Source organism: Thalassophryne amazonica, chromosome 6 (assembly GCF_902500255.1).
Source record: "Thalassophryne amazonica chromosome 6, fThaAma1.1, whole genome shotgun sequence".
Taxonomy (NCBI): Eukaryota; Metazoa; Chordata; class Actinopteri; order Batrachoidiformes; family Batrachoididae; genus Thalassophryne; species Thalassophryne amazonica.
In genome coordinates, this window is record NC_047108.1 from 107,722,396 (window position 1) to 107,740,012 (window position 17,617).

The window sequence follows — 17,617 nt, forward strand, 5'->3', positions numbered from 1 at the left end:
TTTTGAAATCACTGGAAGTTATATTTATACACCTCCCTAAGTCCCTTCTCTCCTGATCTCAGTTTATACTGGGTGCCAGCTCTGGGAAGAGTCCTGTTGGATCAGAACTTTTTCCATTTACAGATGATGGAGGCCACTGTGCTAACCTTCAAAGCAGCAGAAATGTTTCTGTACCCTTCCCCAGATTTGTGGATCGAGACAATCCTGTGTTGGAGGTTTACAGACAATTCCTTTGACTTCATGCTTGGTTTGTGCTCTGACATGCACTGTTAGCTGTGGGAACTTATATGTAGACAGGTGTGTTCCCTTTCAAATTATGCCCAATCAACAGAATTTACCCCAGGTGGACTCTAATTAAGCTGTAGAAACATCTCAAGGATGATCAGTGGAAACAGGGGGCACCTGAGCTCAATTTTGAGCTTCATAACAAAGGCTGTGAATACTTACTTTAGGGGAGGTGATGGTCTAGTGGTTACGGTGTTGAGCTTGAGACCAGAAGATCCTTGGTTCAAATCCCCGCCTGATTGGAAAATCACTAAGGGCCCTTGGGCAAGGTCTTTAATCCCCTATTGCTCCCGTTGTGTAGTGAACGCCTTGTATGGCAGCACCCTGACATCGGGGTGAATGTGAGGCATAATTGTAAAGCGCTTTGAGCGTCTGATGCAGATGGAAAAGCGCTATATAAATGCAGTCCATTTACTTACGTACATGTGATTTCTTATGTTTTTATTTTTAATAAATTTGCAAAAACCTAAAAAAACACACCTTTCTTAACATTGTCATTGTGCAGAATTTTGAGGAGGAAAAAATTTATTTCATCCATTTTGGAATAAGGCTGTAACATAAGAAAATGTGGAAAAAGTGATTCGCTGTGAATACTTTCTGAATGCTCCGTACCTACAAAAGCCTTGTCAGAATGTTACGCAAGAGGACAAAACCCAGCAGCCACATTCCATCACTCACTGGAAACTGTCATTTTGCTGCAGTGTTTTGGGGACATTCTGGAATCATTCCTGAACCTTTTGTGCAAATCTGTAAATCCAGCTGCCAACAGGAGGCGTTTGGTTTTTGGCGAAGGAATAAGCGCTCTGAGTGCTGCACTGCACGGGGCTGGGAGTTTTGGAAGCGTGTACCTGCGCGCTCACACGCAGAACATCATGGGAAACAAAACAAACCTACTGTCATTAATGAAGTTGTAAAATGTCAAAGGAGGAGGAGGACGGACGGACTTTTCATGACTCCTTAAAGCCAGAGTGCGCGCACACGCAGCTGCGCGCCTGAGCATTGTGCACCCTGTACAGAGGCGCACACGCCTCATGAGCGAAGGAAAAGAATCCTGCCTGGAGTTTTGGAGGAAAAATGCTGCGGGCTGGACTACCGACACCCCGTCTGTGCTGTGGGTGCGAGGAGCGGAGGCTCGACAGATAAAGTGTACGGATCATGTCCGGAGAGTCAGAGATCCTCACTGGAAAAGTTCCTTGATCTGATCAAAGCAAGAGGACGAAAAACAAAAAGATGCATCTGTGTCGGAGTTACAATTATCAAGTGTTCCCGGACCGGTACGCGCTGGAAACACCGACCGTCAGAGGCATCAGATGGGTATGGAGACTTTATGATGATGAAGGAGAAAAACCTCACTGTGTGTTGATGAACGTAGCGAGCTTGTTTTTCTTCCTGTAAATGTGTCATTTAGTCAAGCTAGACGAGCACTCATTGGAGTGCATAATTCCCGCAGAACTCAAACGCACCATCTTGTGACGTCAAAGGCGCGCTGAAAGGCAAAAGTGGGCTTTTCAAATGAGTATTTTTCCTGAGATAAATCTTTTCTTTTTTTTTTTTGTCAGTATATGTCAAATATTTACGACGCGTATTAGGGCCATTCAAAGACAGGAAAAAAAATGGAGATTAAAATTTTTGAATTCAAAGTCATAAATATACGAGAATAAACATACAAATTCACGAGAAATAACATGCAAATTTGCGAGATTAAAAACATGCAAATCTGCAAGAAAAAAGTAGCAAATTTGCCACAATTAAACATGCAAATTTTCGAGATTCTAAACATGCAAATATGTGAGAAAAAAGCAGCAAATTTGCAAGAAAAATGTAGCAAATTTGCCAGATTAAACACGGACATTTTTGAGATTATAAACATGCAAATCTCTGAGGAAAAACAGTAGCACATTTATTGCTGTCTACATTAACTTCATAATTTGATAATTAGCCAAATCCACATAGCTAACATCCCTACGACGGCATATTATGGCCATTCAAAGACAGGAAAAAAATGGAAATTAAATTTTTGAGTTTAAAGTCACAAATATACGAGAATAAACATGCAAATTCACGAGAAATAACACGCAAATTTGCGAAATTAAAAACATGCAAATCTGCAAGAAAAAAGTAGGAAATTTGCCACAATTAAACACGCAAATTTTCGAGATTCTAAACATGCAAATATGTGAGAAAAATGTAGCAAATTTGCCAGATTAAACACGCACATTTTCGAGATTATAAACATGCAAATCTGTGAGAGAAAAAAAAGTAGCACATTTAATGCTAGCTACATTGACTTAATAATTTGATAATTAGCCAAATCAACATAGCTAACATCCCTACGATGGCATATTAGGGCCATTCAAAGACAGGCAAAAAATCGGACCCGGCGCCACGAGGGGGCGTTTGGGGGCGACGCCCCCTCACGTCATCATCCTCCCCCCCTCGGATGTTAGAGTTATCAAAAAAATAAATAAAAAAGAAAGAAAAAGAAATACTGGAAAATATAGCAAAAATATTAGTTATTCAATAATATCACATATTTAACAAATAAACCAAATTAATTAACTAAAGTAATTAATTTTAAAACAAACGGATATGGCGTGTGTCTGTGTTCAAGTGACTTGATAGGTTGAGGGTTGCGCTTGTCAGTGCGGCAGAGGGCAAGCTCGATTTATTCAAGCAGTGTCAAGGGCCTTTCACACTGCAAGCTTCAGCGCGACGCTTTAACGGTTCGTAACGCCAGGCCGGTGCGTTTCCAACGCGTCATGACGTCAGACGCGTCACTTTGGAAGCGGCAAGGGGGCGGAGATTGCAGCTACGTCACACTTTGTCTGTTTCCACAACCTAAAAAAAGTTCAGTGATCGCCATCTTGAATTTGCATCGCCTGAACCACAAAAAACCTTTAAAAAACAGCAGTAGAACGATTCTTCCATCACCCTGCTGGGAGAAGCTTTTTTTCAGCTACTTTTCAGAGTGACGCCCACCGAGGGAGGACTGACGACTTGGTGGGATATTGATCGAACCGCGACAGCGGGCCGACCCGCGCGGAGAAGCCGGCCTTCAGGCATCATCACTGGGCAGAGCGAGGCAGGCAGCCGGGGTGATGGAGCAAACCCACTCAGTCCGAAATCTCCCACTTGTTGGATATATGCAAAGACCCAGTTTGCCCAACGGAGATTAGTTCTGCAGCTTTATCGAGGTGAGGATAAAAAAAGTAAAACATGACGTTTCTGCACTGCTGTGAAGGTTTAATTATCGGCTAACGTTAGCTTAGCTTTTTAGCACAGTTGATCTGAGTGAAATTTGTAGATGGTTCAGTCATTCTTATTTTTACCAAATAAAGCTACAGCTTTTTTCAGACACCACAAAAGCTCAACTTTAAATAACTTATTTTTTCGGGCGTTTTTTTGCCGTTTTTTTTTTTTTTTGCCGTTTTTTTTTTTCTTCCTTTTTATGTATAAACTGTTTAGTGTTTCTTTATATTTAAAGAAATATTTTTATTTGTCCCAATCAGGAACATTTGCTGTGCAGACAACCAAACTTCCATTGATGAGCTGAACACCACGAAGTCCAGTCGAAAGAAAACAGCTCTGCTCTTCAAAATAGGACAAAAGTGTCTTCAGCAACACCACCAGAGTTCAAAGCTGCAGAAGAGACCTTCATCTGGTCCAGAGAATCCAGCAGAACATCACCTGCTTCTAAATAAAAGGCTCTTTGAACAGCAACCATTTTATTATTTTTTAAAATCTGTTTCATTTTATATTTTAACAATAAATGAAAGGATCATTAAAAATGTCCATGAATCAAAGTCAAAAGACATTTGCACAGGTAGAAGCTCTCCACTTATTGTGCTCAAATTTATATTTTATAAATGACTCTGTCCTGATAACATTAAAGGCAATTACATATTTTGACAAAATTACAAGTTTAAGTGACTATATATAAAAAAACAAAAATCATGAGGTTTATGTCACAGAAATCCTACTTTACAATCAGACTGCAGTCATTGTTAAATTATTTCCTGTTGCATTTATAATAAACATTTGTATTTATTTAGTGTTTGTTTTTCTGGTTGAAATGAGATATAAATAATCTACCAGACTTTAAAAAATGTACAAGTTTCCATGTTATTTTATTTGTCTAAAAATAAATGTCTAAGGTACCTTATGTTAAACAAGAAATGATCTAATCTGAAATAACAGCTGGTTTTAATTTACAGATGAAAGGTTTCTAAAGAACCATTTATTGATTTATTTAGCTATTTTAATTACAAGTGTTCTAAACCTTTTTTAACAGTAATCAGAAATTTTGAGGTAACAAACAACAAAAAAACATTTCAAATGTTTTTTTTTTCAGAAAACTGCTCTATAAATGAGCAGTCCTGTCACACGTTAATGTTTTGTAGAGATCAGTGGTTTCTGCACCAGTCGGATTGGTGCAGAAACCACTGATCTCTACAAAATGAATTGGACCAATCCATTTTATAGAGATCAGTGGTTTCTGCCACGAGTCTTCCGTGTTTTGGCCCAACACGTCGTTCCTATTGAACAACGCGAAGGTACGTCACAGCTCAGAGTGTCGAAAGTTGGCACACCTCATCTCGACAGAACACCGGCTGTGTGTGGTATGAAGTTTATACTTGACCGAGGGTCTATACGTTCAAATAATAATTAAAAAAAATACTGTCATCACTCTTTACTCTTAGTCAGTCTTTTACAATGGTGTAGCCTAAATACACAAGTTTTCCAGGAGCGCACCCAATTCATTACGCATGCTCAGAAGCATGTCCCCTCCGGTGCGCACTTTTTTTGGGGTGGGGGCGACCCCGTCCCCTGTGATAAACTCATCGCCCCCTTAATATTTTTTTTCTGGCGCTGGGTCTGAAAAAAATAGAGATTAAATTTTTGAGTTTTAAAGTCACAAATATATGAGAATAAACATGCAAATTCATGAGAAATAACAAGCAAATTTGCAAGATTAAAAACATGCAAATCTGCAAGAAAAAAGTAGCAAATTTGCCACAATTAAACACGCAAATTTTCAAGATTCTAAACATGCAAATATGTGAGGAAAAAAGCAGCAAATTTGCAAGAAAAATGTAGCAAATTTGCCAGATTAAACACGCACATTTTCAAGATTATAAACATGCATATCTGTGAGGAAAAAAAGTAGCACATTTAATGCTAGCTACATTAACTTAATAATTTGATAATTAGCCAAATCAACATAGCTAACATCCCGGCTAGCTGTTACCTGTATTTGCATTAACTGTAAGCACAAGCATGGTAACATTATTTCTCTTAACTCTCAGACATTAAACATTGAAACCACTGCCCATGTATTAATTCTTTTTGACTGTAAAAACGTACATGATGAAGCCATTGTCCTGCCTCATTCCATCGCTATAAGACGCCAATAGGCTGCATTTGCATGTGCATTTATGTACCTGTAGTTTTACGTGTTCTAATCTCGCATTCTTTTTCTCGCAAATATACGTGTTTATAATCTCGCAAATTTGTGTGTTATTTCTCGTAAATTTGCATGTTTGTTCTCGTATATTTGCGACTTTAAACTAGAAAATGTAATCTCCATTTCTCCCCCCCCGTCTTTGAATGGCCCTAATGCGCCGTCGTAAATATTGGCCAGTATAAACATGAACTCAGTCTTTCGCTGTTTTCAGTACGAAATAGTATGATAGACTGTCCTGGAGGGCGTGTCAGTTATTTATGCTAACAAAATGTATTTTGACAATCAGATGACGCCTCCCTTCATGTACAAACAGCGCTGTGTTCAGGCGGATGGAACATTTGCACACGTTCTGCCTGGTTGAACTGTGTATATATATAAAAAGACAAAGCCCAATGGTTTTCTACAGAGACCCAGAACAGCCAAAATGAGGCGCATTTCTGGGCGTCGCCATGTTGAGAGCCCCGCCCACACTGATTCAGGATGAACTCTTTAATGCCTGAAGGGGTGGAGCGTGGGCAGCTCAGTGTGTGATGAAAAAAGCCTGAACACGCCTCTTTCTTCAAGTCAGAAGCACCAGCAAACAGGCTAACAGGGGTCGAAATACATTTTTTAACCGACTTGCACTGGTGCTAGTAACAAAAAAATTACTTGCACCAAAAAAAGTTATTTGCACAACCAAAAGTCAATCTTATATCAACCTTAAAACTCCTCCTCTGATATTATATTATTATATTAATTATATATATAATTATAATTAATTAATTATATAATTATAATTAATTATATATATTAATTATATTAATATTAGCCAGAGAGAAGAAATGGTTTGAGAGAGGGGTCAAGGAGGCATTCTTTGTGAAACGTTTGAAACCCAGCCTTAACCAGGGAGGGGGTCTGAGACACACTTTGTCCCGTGTTTACAATGGGGTACTCAGTTCAAAGCAGTTTCAGTCTTTTGTTCATGGTAATGAGTCATTCACGTCATCAAGGGAGCCATCAGAAAGGCATCCATCCCATCATTAGAGGGACAGCGGTCCTGTCATTAGGTGTGCTAACTAGAGCACAATAGTTGCTAATTAGAGCTGTTGTTTAGTCACTAGCCTATAGCAGTCTGCCTCTCAGTAGAAGGGGTCTGGTTAGGTTTAAAACTCCAGCTTTTGTTGGCTTCTGTTTTATTCTTCTCTACAAGAGTCAGACAGAAGTCAGACTTCCAGAGCAAGAATTTCAGCTGAGGAAGCTTCTGCGATTTGAAGCGAAACGTCCTCGCGTCAAGCAACCCAGTCCAGTCGAAGATTCAAGCTTCTCTACTATTCCTCCTCTGTTGTGTCAGACTCTTCCTCTCTGGGGAGAGTTTGAAGGGAGAGCAGCAGTGGCAGACAGTTTTTTTTTTTCACGTGCGCGTGCAAACGAATCATCTGTGAAGTTTATTTTATTTATTAACTACACAGATGTATAATAAAACAAATGGTGACTGGTTTATAACACAATTATGACAGAGTTTAAGGGGAGAGAGAGCGAGGAACCGCAGCGGCAGCCAGTTGTTTTTTTATTTTTTCACACGCGCAAACTAATCGTCCGTGGCAGCCAGTTGTTTTTTATTTTTTCACACGCGCAAACTAATCGTCCGTGAAGATAATTTTATTAACTACACAGATGTATAATAAAACAAATGGTGACTGGTTTATTACACTATGATGGCAGAGTTTGAGGGGAGAGAGAGCGAGGAACCGCAGTGGCAGCCAGTTTTTTTTTCTTTTCTTTGTTTAAATGTGCGCACGCAGCTCCAGTTATTTGGACGTTTCACCAAACAACAAGCTGCATTATTTGAGATTTTTGTAATAAGATACTCCAAACAGACACACATTCTAAATAAGTGCATTTGATACTTTATTGTATTTTACATGTGCAAAGTTTTATCAAAATACATCCATCCATCCAGCCAGTGGACTCGGAGACATGGTCCGATTCTACGGGAGGAGGAAGAATTACTGGGCTCAGCTACTCAAAGCAACCCCACTCACAATTATATCGAATGTTATTAAAATGTCTTCAACTAAGAACTAAAAACATTTAACCCTCTATATAGTTATTGTGGAGGAGGAAATTAAGTATAGAGACCAAAACTGTTTTGTGTACCAGGCTGTAAACATGTTTATTTCTGCTCAAAAGTTGGGCATTTTAAAATCAGCTTCTATGGGAATGTGCTCTGTATTGGAGCCTCAAGTGGTCAGTCAAGGAACTGCACTTCCAGGTTGGGGTCAAAATACAGGTTTGAGCGTTACCACTTGGGTTGAACACAGGCCTGTTGTAGCACCTTACGGAGAAAGTACAGATTAGAACCCCCCCTACCACCCGTAGGGGGGATTGATGACTGGTTATAAATTTGGTTGATTAAAAATTTCACTGCTTTAGTATAAAGTGCTTGAATTGGACCATATTATGATGGTGGTGCAACACCACACGTGGAGGAGCCACAGACGTCCAGTATGTATGTATACTGGACAAAGCCTGCATGACGTCACCCATAAATTTTCTATAGAGACCCCGAACAGCCGATATGAAACCCATGTCTGGGTGTCACCATGTTGGTAGCGGTGGTAACGCTGACTCTGGCTGTGTTACAACAGATCCATAAATACGTAAAGAGGTGGTGTGTGGGTGGCTGAGTGGTGTGACAAAAAAAGGCTGAACATGCCCTTATGTTTTTGTCTGAACCAGCTAAGCTAACAGGCTAACTTTGGTTCAGATCTTTATTAAATCCTATTTTTGGGGAATGTGCGGTGGTTCTCAATGGTTTGCTTGAGGGTGGACATTTAGGGAATAACCCTGTTGTGTCTGTGTCGGACGTTCATGCTGGGATATACAGTCAAAAATAGGCTTTACTGGTGACGTGTAGCGGAGCCGGTAAAAAGCGGTATAAAAAAGGTATAAAACGGAAATTTTCACCTGTATGTAACAGCATGAACGTCCGACACATCATCAGACACAAGGGGGTTATTCCCATTCTAATCCAATTCCATTGTTTGCGCGGTCTATTTTTCTGTAGGTCAGGGGTGCCCAAGTTCGGTCCTCAAGATCTATCTTCCTGACACTCTTAGTTGTCTCTCTGTTCCAATACACCTGAATCCAATGAAACACTCGTTAGCAGGCTTTTAATGAGCCTTTCATTGGATTCAGGTGTGTTGGAACAGAGAGACAACTAAGTGTCAGGAAGATAGATCTCAAGGACCGAACTTGGGCACCCCTGCTGTAGGTAATTCGGTCACCGAGGGTAGGCTTACTGTGAAGCAGTGAGCCATCTCTGCAACATTAGTCAGGGCGCGGAGTAATGCATCAAATCCATCAAACGTGAAACGGTAATTCTCTATCAGAATCTACATCAGTACTTTTGTACGGTATCTTAAATTCACCCATTTCGGCGGAGGCACGCGACTTTCTCTCACTCTGAGCTAACAGTGCTGACAGCTAGCAGAGCGCGTAGGCGTATTCTGACAAATTATGTTTCTCGAAAGTTCCGCGTCCCGACAATACTGCACATGCTGTTGCACATGGAGGATGGGAATGACATTCAACAGTTATCACATCTCATCAGAACACCAGTCAGAGCGCGGAGTAATACATCTTTGGCCACCGGTCTAAAATTTTGTTCCCTTCCACAGATATTATACACCTGATTATGTCACAAGATTAACCAATCAGATTTGCGGAAAAAATGTAATTGGATTAGAATAAAAGTTATGAGCCGCTTATTTTCTCAGTAATCATGCTGTAAAGATCTCCACGGAATTAGCTAGCATCAGTTGCTAAAAATGGTAATTCCATGAACATACAATATTAAGTAAAACGAGAATTTCACTCAGTGCGAATGTTGTAGCAGGGATGTTTTAGATGAAACATTACAACATTGTACCACACAACAAGACATACTTTTCCAGATATTTGTCATAAAATGGTCAAAACAACAGATACAGCCCTCTGCAAAAGACACTCTGCGAGTTGGAACTCAGCTCAGCCGCTGTCACTTAAAGCGACCACATCCCTAATTAATCAAAAATTTCTGGCTTAAACACCCTAAACTAAGAAGTTGGGGAAAAAAAATCCCCCCTGTACATTTGTTCCAAAGGAGAAAACTATCTATAAAGTGAAAAACTGTTTTTTTTGTTTTGTTTTGTTTTTTGCTTGTTTGTTTGTTTGTTTTGTATCATGTACCATCATGGGTTCAAATCCCCGCCTGACTGGAAAATCACTAAGGGCGCTTGGGCAATTCCTTTAATCCCCTATTGCTCCCGGTGTGTAGTGAGCGCCTTGTATGGCAGCACCCTGATATCGGGGTGAATGTGAGGCATTATTGTAAAGCGCTTTGAGGGTCTGATACAGATGGAAAAGCGCTATATAAATGCAGTCCATTTACCATTTACCAGGCTGTAATCAGGTTTATTTCTGCTTTAAAGCTATGTCTCATTGAACACGTTTTATTTTGAAACTTGCTGGTATGTTTGTTCACTCTGTTAAGTACATGCACAAAAGGCAGCATTAATGGGATTCAACATATACGAGGGCTATCAATAAAGTATAGGTCCTTTTTATTTTTTCAAAAACTATATGGATTTCATTCATATGTTTTTACGTCAGACATGCTTGAACCCTCGTGCGCATGCGTGAGTTTTTCCACGCCTGTCGGTGACGTCATTCGCCTGTGAGCACTCCTTGTGGGAGGAGTCGTCCAACCCCTCGTCGGAATTCCTTTGTCTGAGAAGTTGCTGAGAGACTGGCGCTTTGTTTGATCAAAATTTTTTCTAAACCTGTGAGACACATCGAAGTGGACAAGGTTCGAAAAATTAAGCTGGTTTTCGGTGAAAATTTTAACGGCTGATGATAGATTTTGAGGTGATACTGTCGCTTTTATGGACTTCCCACGGTGCGAGACGTCGTGCAGCGGTCCCAGGCGCCGTCGTCAGCCTGTTCAAGCTGAAAACCTCCACATTTCAGGCTCTATTGATCCAGGACGTCATGAGAGAACAGAGAAGTTTCAGAAGAAGTCGGTTTCAGCATTTTATCCGGATATTCTACTGTTAAAGGAGATTTTTTTAATGAAAGACGTGTGGACGGGTCCGCGCGTCGGGACGCAGCCGGCGCGGTGCGGACGGCACAGGAAAAACACCTCCGTGTTGATAACCATTTGTAAAATCCATGCAGCTTTTGATGGCTTTCAGTGGAGTGAGTATATGAGAAATTGTTTAACAGCTGGACATGTTCCAACTTGTCCTTAAGGCTTCCAACGGAGGTGTTTTTCCTGTGGCGGAGCGTCGCACGTCTTTCATTTAAAAAAATCTCCTTTAACAGTGGAATATCCGGATAAAATGCTGAAACCGACTTCTTCTGAAACTTCTCTGTTCTCTCACAACGTCCAGGATCAATAGAGCCTGAAATGTGGAGGTTTTCAGCTTGAAACCGGCTGACGACGGCGCCTCGGGGCGCTGCACGACATCTCGCACCGTGGGAAGTCCTTAAAGCGACAGTATCACCTCAAAATCTCTCATCAGCCGTTAATATTTTCACCGAAAACCAGCTTAATTTTTCGAACCGTGTCCACTTCGATGTGTCTCACAGGTTTAGAAAAAACTTTGATCAAACAAAGCGCCAGTCTCTCAGCAACTTCTCAGACAAAGGAATTCCGACGAGGGGCTGGACGACTCCTCCCACAAGGAGTGCTCACAGGTGAATGACGTCACCGACAGGCGTGGAAAAACTCACGCATGCACACGAGGGTTCAAGCATGTCTGATGTAAAAACATATGAATGAAATCCATATAGTTTTTGAAAAAAATAAAAAGGACCTATACTTTATTGACAGACCTCGTATATCCTCCTGGCACCCGTCTGTCTGCGAGAGATGATGGTGTAGTGTCCAAGTGTCCGGTTTATTTTTTTGTTTGTTTGTTTTTCACTTTTGCAATTCATTTTCAATTTATTTCATATATATAGTGCCAAATCACAACAAAGCTGCCTCAAGGCGCTTCACACAAGTGCCATTCAAAAAGAAAGTTTCTAATTTTTATTTGTTCATAAGGTGAAAAGAAAAAAAGCTGAATTTGAATGTATTATATTTAGTGGTAGCTCAACAGCATCAAAGTTTTGTAATTTTTGGAAAAATTTGGATATGATAACAGTTGTTTTAACATAAACATAAGAATATTGTAGAAATACTTAAAATGAAGACTAGCACCTGCTAGTAGTTACTTCAGAACTTAATAAATGCTTTTTGAACACAAACAGTTTAACACAAAAATGACTGAAAATGTCACATGTCCAGAGAATGACTTTACTGCAGCTTTCGCAATTGCTTTATTTCCTCTTGTAACTGTCCAGCTCACGCAGTAGCTGCAAATCATTTTTTGGAGCAGATGACGCACACATGCATGTAAACCAAGCCTTGAGGTACACCTTTATCGCAAATGTGTTGAAATGGCCATGAGACGAGAGTTCACGTGCAGTCAGTCAGAACTGATCATGAAAGATGTATATCTTCAGACTGCGTATGAGCTTTGCCATCACCGAGCTCGATGGAATGCCTCAGGAGCCTGAATGTGTACATCACCCTTGCAGTCAGCTCCTAGAAACAACAGTAACAAGTGCAGGAGCTCATGGGAAACATCTCTGGGATGAAACTGTCATTTGTTACTGAATGAAACATGGAATATCTGGAAAGTGTAGTGACATGGACCCACAACAGGGGGCGCAAATGAACGGTCAATAGATGAGCCAAAAGGTAACAATTTTAATGTTGTGAATGTGCACAACGACTATACAGACAATCTCAGAATATGATAGCAGTCAATACACCAAGGTGACGTGTGGGCAGGCTCGAGGATAGAAGACGTCTGTCCCAAGAAGAGCCAGAACCACACGATCTCCACCGCCACAGAACCCGGAGAATAGTGGAGCCGCCAAGTCCCGAATTCCCAGGTGATCACCGTCCCCGACTGTTGGATCTGGTACTGCTGGCGAGGAGCACAAACAGTGAGATGTGGGTGTGTGCATACCCAGTAACAAAAACAGAAGGTGGAAAGTCACCTCCACCTCTAATCACACACTCGTGCAGCTCCTGTCTAACCACTTATCTGGTTTGGGTGTGAAACGAAGCCGTCGCTGTTCACACCAAACGCCAATCCACAGATAATGAAACGCCACAGGAATACGGCTGCAAAGAAGTTCAGGTTATTATTCAATGATTTAGGTCAGCAGAGAAAGTACCTTCACAGGTAGATGATATCTCGGCAGCGAGGTGGAGATGACATCCGGCTTTTATGGAGTGATGAAATGAAGATGGGTGACAGCTGTCATGAGTTGATGTGTAACAGCTGTCACTCCCGGTTGTGTCCGTGGCGGCAGCGCCCTCTCGTGCCTGAAGCCCGCACTTCAGGCAGGGCGCCCTCTGGTGGTGGGCCAGCAGTACCTCCTCTTCTGGTGGTCCACACAACAATATCACCCTTAATTGGACAGCTGACATTATGAACTCTACATCTTGTCCAGTTTCATATTCAGACTGGTCAGTTGAGCCCCAATTGTATGACGTGATTTAAAAAACACTTCAGTTCATTGAGCTACCAGTAAATATCAGTATATCTGAATGAGTTAATATGCTTCATAAAAGGAAAAAATTAAGGGGTGAGACCTGGAAGAAGTTGAACAAATTTTTTGGCCATAATATGAGTTGTGCCCCTATATATATATATATATATATATATATACAACCCCTGGCAAAAATTATGGAATCACCGGCCTCAGAGGTTGTTTAATTTTGTGGAAAAAAAGCAGATCACAGACATGACACAAAACTAAAGTCATTTCAAATGGCAACTTTCTGGCTTTAAGAAACACTATAAGAAATCAAGAAAAAAAGATTGTGGCAGTCAGTAACAGTTACTTTTTTAAACCAAGCAGAGGAAAAAAATATGGACTCACTCAATTCTGAGGAAAAAATTATGGAATCACCCTGTAAATTTTCATCCCCCAAATTAACACCTGCATCAAATCAGATCTGCTCATTGACATTGACCCTATGTGTCTTTTTGCAAGGGATGTTTTTGCAGTTTTTGCTCTATGGCAAGATGCATTATCATCTTGAAAAATGATTTCATCATCCCCCAAACATCCTTTCAATTGTCCAAAATATCAACATAAACTTGTGCATTTATTGATGATGTAATGACAGCCATCTCCCCAGTGCCTTTACCTGACATGCAGCCCCATATCATCAATGACTGTGGAAATGTACATGTTCTCTTCAGGCAGTCATCTTTATAAATCTCATTGGAAAGGCACCAAACAAAAGTTCCAGCATCATCACCTTGCCCAATGCAGATTCGAGATTCATCACTGAATATGACTTTCATCCAGTCATCCACAGTCCACAATTGCTTTTCCTTAGCTCATTGTAACCTTGTTTTTTCTGTTTAGGTGTTAATGATGCCTTTCGTTTAGCTTTTCTGTATGTAAATCCCATTTCCTTTAGGCGGTTTCTTACAGTTCGGTCACAGACGTTGACTCCAGTTTCCTCCCATTCGTTCCTCATTTGTTTTGTTGTACATTTTTCGATTTTTGAGACATATTGCTTTAAGTTTTCTGTCTTGACGCTTTGTCTTCCTTGGTCTACCAGTATGTTTGCCTTTAACAACCTTCCCATGTTGTTTGTATTTGGTCCAGAGTTTAGACACAGCTGACTGTGAACAACCAACATCTTTTGCAACATTGCGTGATGATTTACTCTCTTTTAAGAGTTTGATAATCCTCTCCTTTGTTTCAATTGACATCTCTCGTGTTCGAGCCATGATTCATGTCAGTCCATTTGGTGCAACAGCTCTCCAAGGTGTGTTCACTCCTTTTTAGATGCAGATTAACGAGCAGATCTGATATGATGCAGGTGTTAGTTTTGGGGATGAAAATTTACAGGGTGATTCCATAATTTTTTCCTCAGAATTGAGTGATTCCATATTTTTTTCCTCTGCTTGGTCTAAAAAAGTAACCGTTACTGACTGCCACAATCTTTTTTTCTTGATTTCTTATAGTGTTTCTTAAAGCCAGAAAGTTGCCATTTGAAATGACTTTAGTTTTGTGTCATGTCTGTGATCTGCTTTTTTTCTACAAAATTAAACAACTGAATGAACATCCTCCGAGGCCGGTGATTCCATAATTTTTGCCAGGGGTTGTGTATATATATATATATATATATATATATATATATATATATATCCCTGATGATTTTCCTTAATAAATCATTGGTTGTTTGGATCAGCAATTTCAGTTAAATTTATCATATAGCATACAAACACAGTGATATTTGAGAAGTGAAATAAAGTTTATAGAATTTACAGAAAGTGTACAATAATTCTTTAAACAAAATTAGGCAGGTGCATAAATTTGGGCACCCCAACAGAAAAAAAAAATCAATCAATAGTAGATCCTCCTTTTCCAGAAATAACAGCCTCTGAATGCTTCCTATAGCTTCCATTAAGAGTCTGGATTCTGGTTGAAGGTATTTTGGACCATTCCTCTTTACAAAACATGTCAGGTTTGTTGGTTTCTGAGCATGGGAAGCCCGCTTAAAATCACACCACAGATTTTCAATAATATTCAGGTCTGGGGACCTAGATGGCCGTTCCAGAATGTTGTACTTTTCCTCTGTATGAATGCCTTAGTAGACTTTGAGCAGTGTTTAGGGTCGTTGTCTTGTTGAAAGATCCAGCCCCGGCGCAACTTCAACTTTGTCACTGATTCATGAACATTGTTCTCAAGAATCTGCTAATATCCTAGTACCTGCACTGGCCACACAGCCAAACAGCATGATGGAACCACCTCCAAATTTTACTGGAGGGAGCAAGCGTTTTTCTTGGAATGCTCTGTTCTTTTTCAGCCATGCATACTGTTATGTCCAAAAAACTCAATTTTAGTTTTTTGAAGAGTTTCAGTCAGGTTTTAGAATTCATCATAGTACAGAAACAGCATTAGTGAAGGTTACAAATGATCTTCTTATGGCCTCGGACAGTGGACTCATCTCTGTGCTTGTTCTGTTAGACCTCAGTGCTGCTTTTGATACTGTTGATCATAAAATTTTATTACAGAGATTAGAGCATGCCATAGGTATTAAAGGCACTGCGCTGCGGTGGTTTGAATCATATTTGTCTAATAGATTACAATTTGTTCATGTAAATGGGGAATCTTCTTCACAGACTAAAGTTAATTATGAAGTTCCACAAGGTTCTGTGCTAGGACCAATTTTATTCACTTTATACATGCTTCCCTTAGGCAGTATTATTAGACGGTATTGCTTAAATTTTCATTGTTACGCAGATGATACCCAGCTTTATCTATCCATGAAGCCAGAGGACACACACCAATTAGCTAAACTGCAGGATTGTCTTATAGACATAAAGACATGGATGACCTCTAATTTCCTGCTTTTAAACTCAGATAAAACTGAAGTTATTGTACTTGGCCCCACAAATCTTAGAAACATTGTGTCTAATCAGATCCTTACTCTGGATGGCATTACCCTGACCTCTAGTAATACTGTGAGAAGTCTCGGAGTCATTTTTGATCAGGATATGTCATTCAAAGCGCATATTAAACAAATATGTAGGACTGCTTTTTTGCATTTACGCAATATCTTTAAAATTAGAAAGGTCTTGTCTCAGAGTGATGCTGAAAAACTAATTCATGCATTTATTTCCTCTAGGCTGGACTATTGTAATTCATTATTATCAGATTGTCCTAAAAGTTCCCTAAAAAGCCTTCAGTTAATTCAAAATGCTGCAGCTAGAGTACTAACGGGGACTAGAAGGAGAGAGCATATCTCACCCATATTGGCCTCTCTTCGTTGGCTTCCTGTTAATTCTAGAATAGAATTTAAAATTCTTCTTCTTACTTATAAGGTTTTGAATAATCAGGTCCCATCTTATCTTAGGGACCTCGTAGTACCATATCACCCCAATAGAGCGCTTCGCTCTCAGACTGCAGGCTTACTTGTAGTTCCTAGGGTTTGTAAGAGTAGAATGGGAGGCAGAGCCTTCAGCTTTCAGGCTCCTCTCCTGTGGAACCAGCTCCCAATTCAGATCAGGGAGACAGACACCCTCTCTACTTTTAAGATTAGGCTTAAAACTTTCCTTTTTGCTAAAGCTTATAGTTAGGGTTGGATCAGGTGACCCTGAACCATCCCTTAGTTATGCTGCTATAGACTTAGACTGCTGGGGGGTTCCCATGATGCACTGTTTCTTTTTATTCACCTCTTTTTGCTCTGTATGCACCACTCTGCATTTAACCATTAGTTATTGATCTCTGCTCCCCTCCACAGCATGTCTTTTTCCTGGTTCTCTCCCTCAGCCCCAACCAGTCCCAGCAGAAGACTGCCCCTCCCTGAGCCTGGTTCTGCTGGAGGTTTCTTCCTGTTAAAAGGGAGTTTTTCCTTCCCACTGTCGCCAAGTGCTTGCTCACAGGGGGTCGTTTTGACCATTGGGGTTTTTCTGTAGTTATTGTATGGCTTTTGCCTTACAATATAAAGCGCCTTGGGGCAACTGTTTGTTGTGATTTGGCGCTATATAAATTCAATTGATTTGATTTGATTTGATTAGTTTCATCAGTCCACAGCACCTTATTCCAAAATGAAGCTGGCTTGTCCAAATGTGCTTTAGCATACCTCAAGTGACTTTGTTTGCGGTCTTCCTTTTCCTCACTGTGTTCCTTACAGTGGAAACTGACAGCTGAAATCTCTGAGATAGCTTTTTGTATTGCCCAAATTTATATACCTGAACAATTTTGTTTAAATAATTATTGCACACTTTATGTAAATACTAGAAACTTCATTTCACTTCT

The 17,617-nt window shown here is 40.3% G+C and overlaps 1 protein-coding gene across 2 annotated transcripts in view; it reads left to right on the plus strand.

Annotated features, from left to right (window-relative positions):
• The first annotated feature begins 1,160 nt into the window (after positions 1-1,160).
• Positions 1,161-17,617, plus strand: part of rapgef3 (Rap guanine nucleotide exchange factor (GEF) 3) — an 85,629-nt gene continuing 69,172 nt past the window's right edge. Inside the window, exon 1 of one of the 2 annotated variants that reach the window (XM_034173106.1) lies at positions 1,161-1,599. In XM_034173106.1, coding sequence (XP_034028997.1) covers positions 1,516-1,599 — 84 coding nt within the window. In that variant the 5' untranslated portion in view covers positions 1,161-1,515. The remainder of the gene's footprint in view (positions 1,600-17,617) is intronic. The other variant, XM_034173105.1, reaches the window with a different exon arrangement.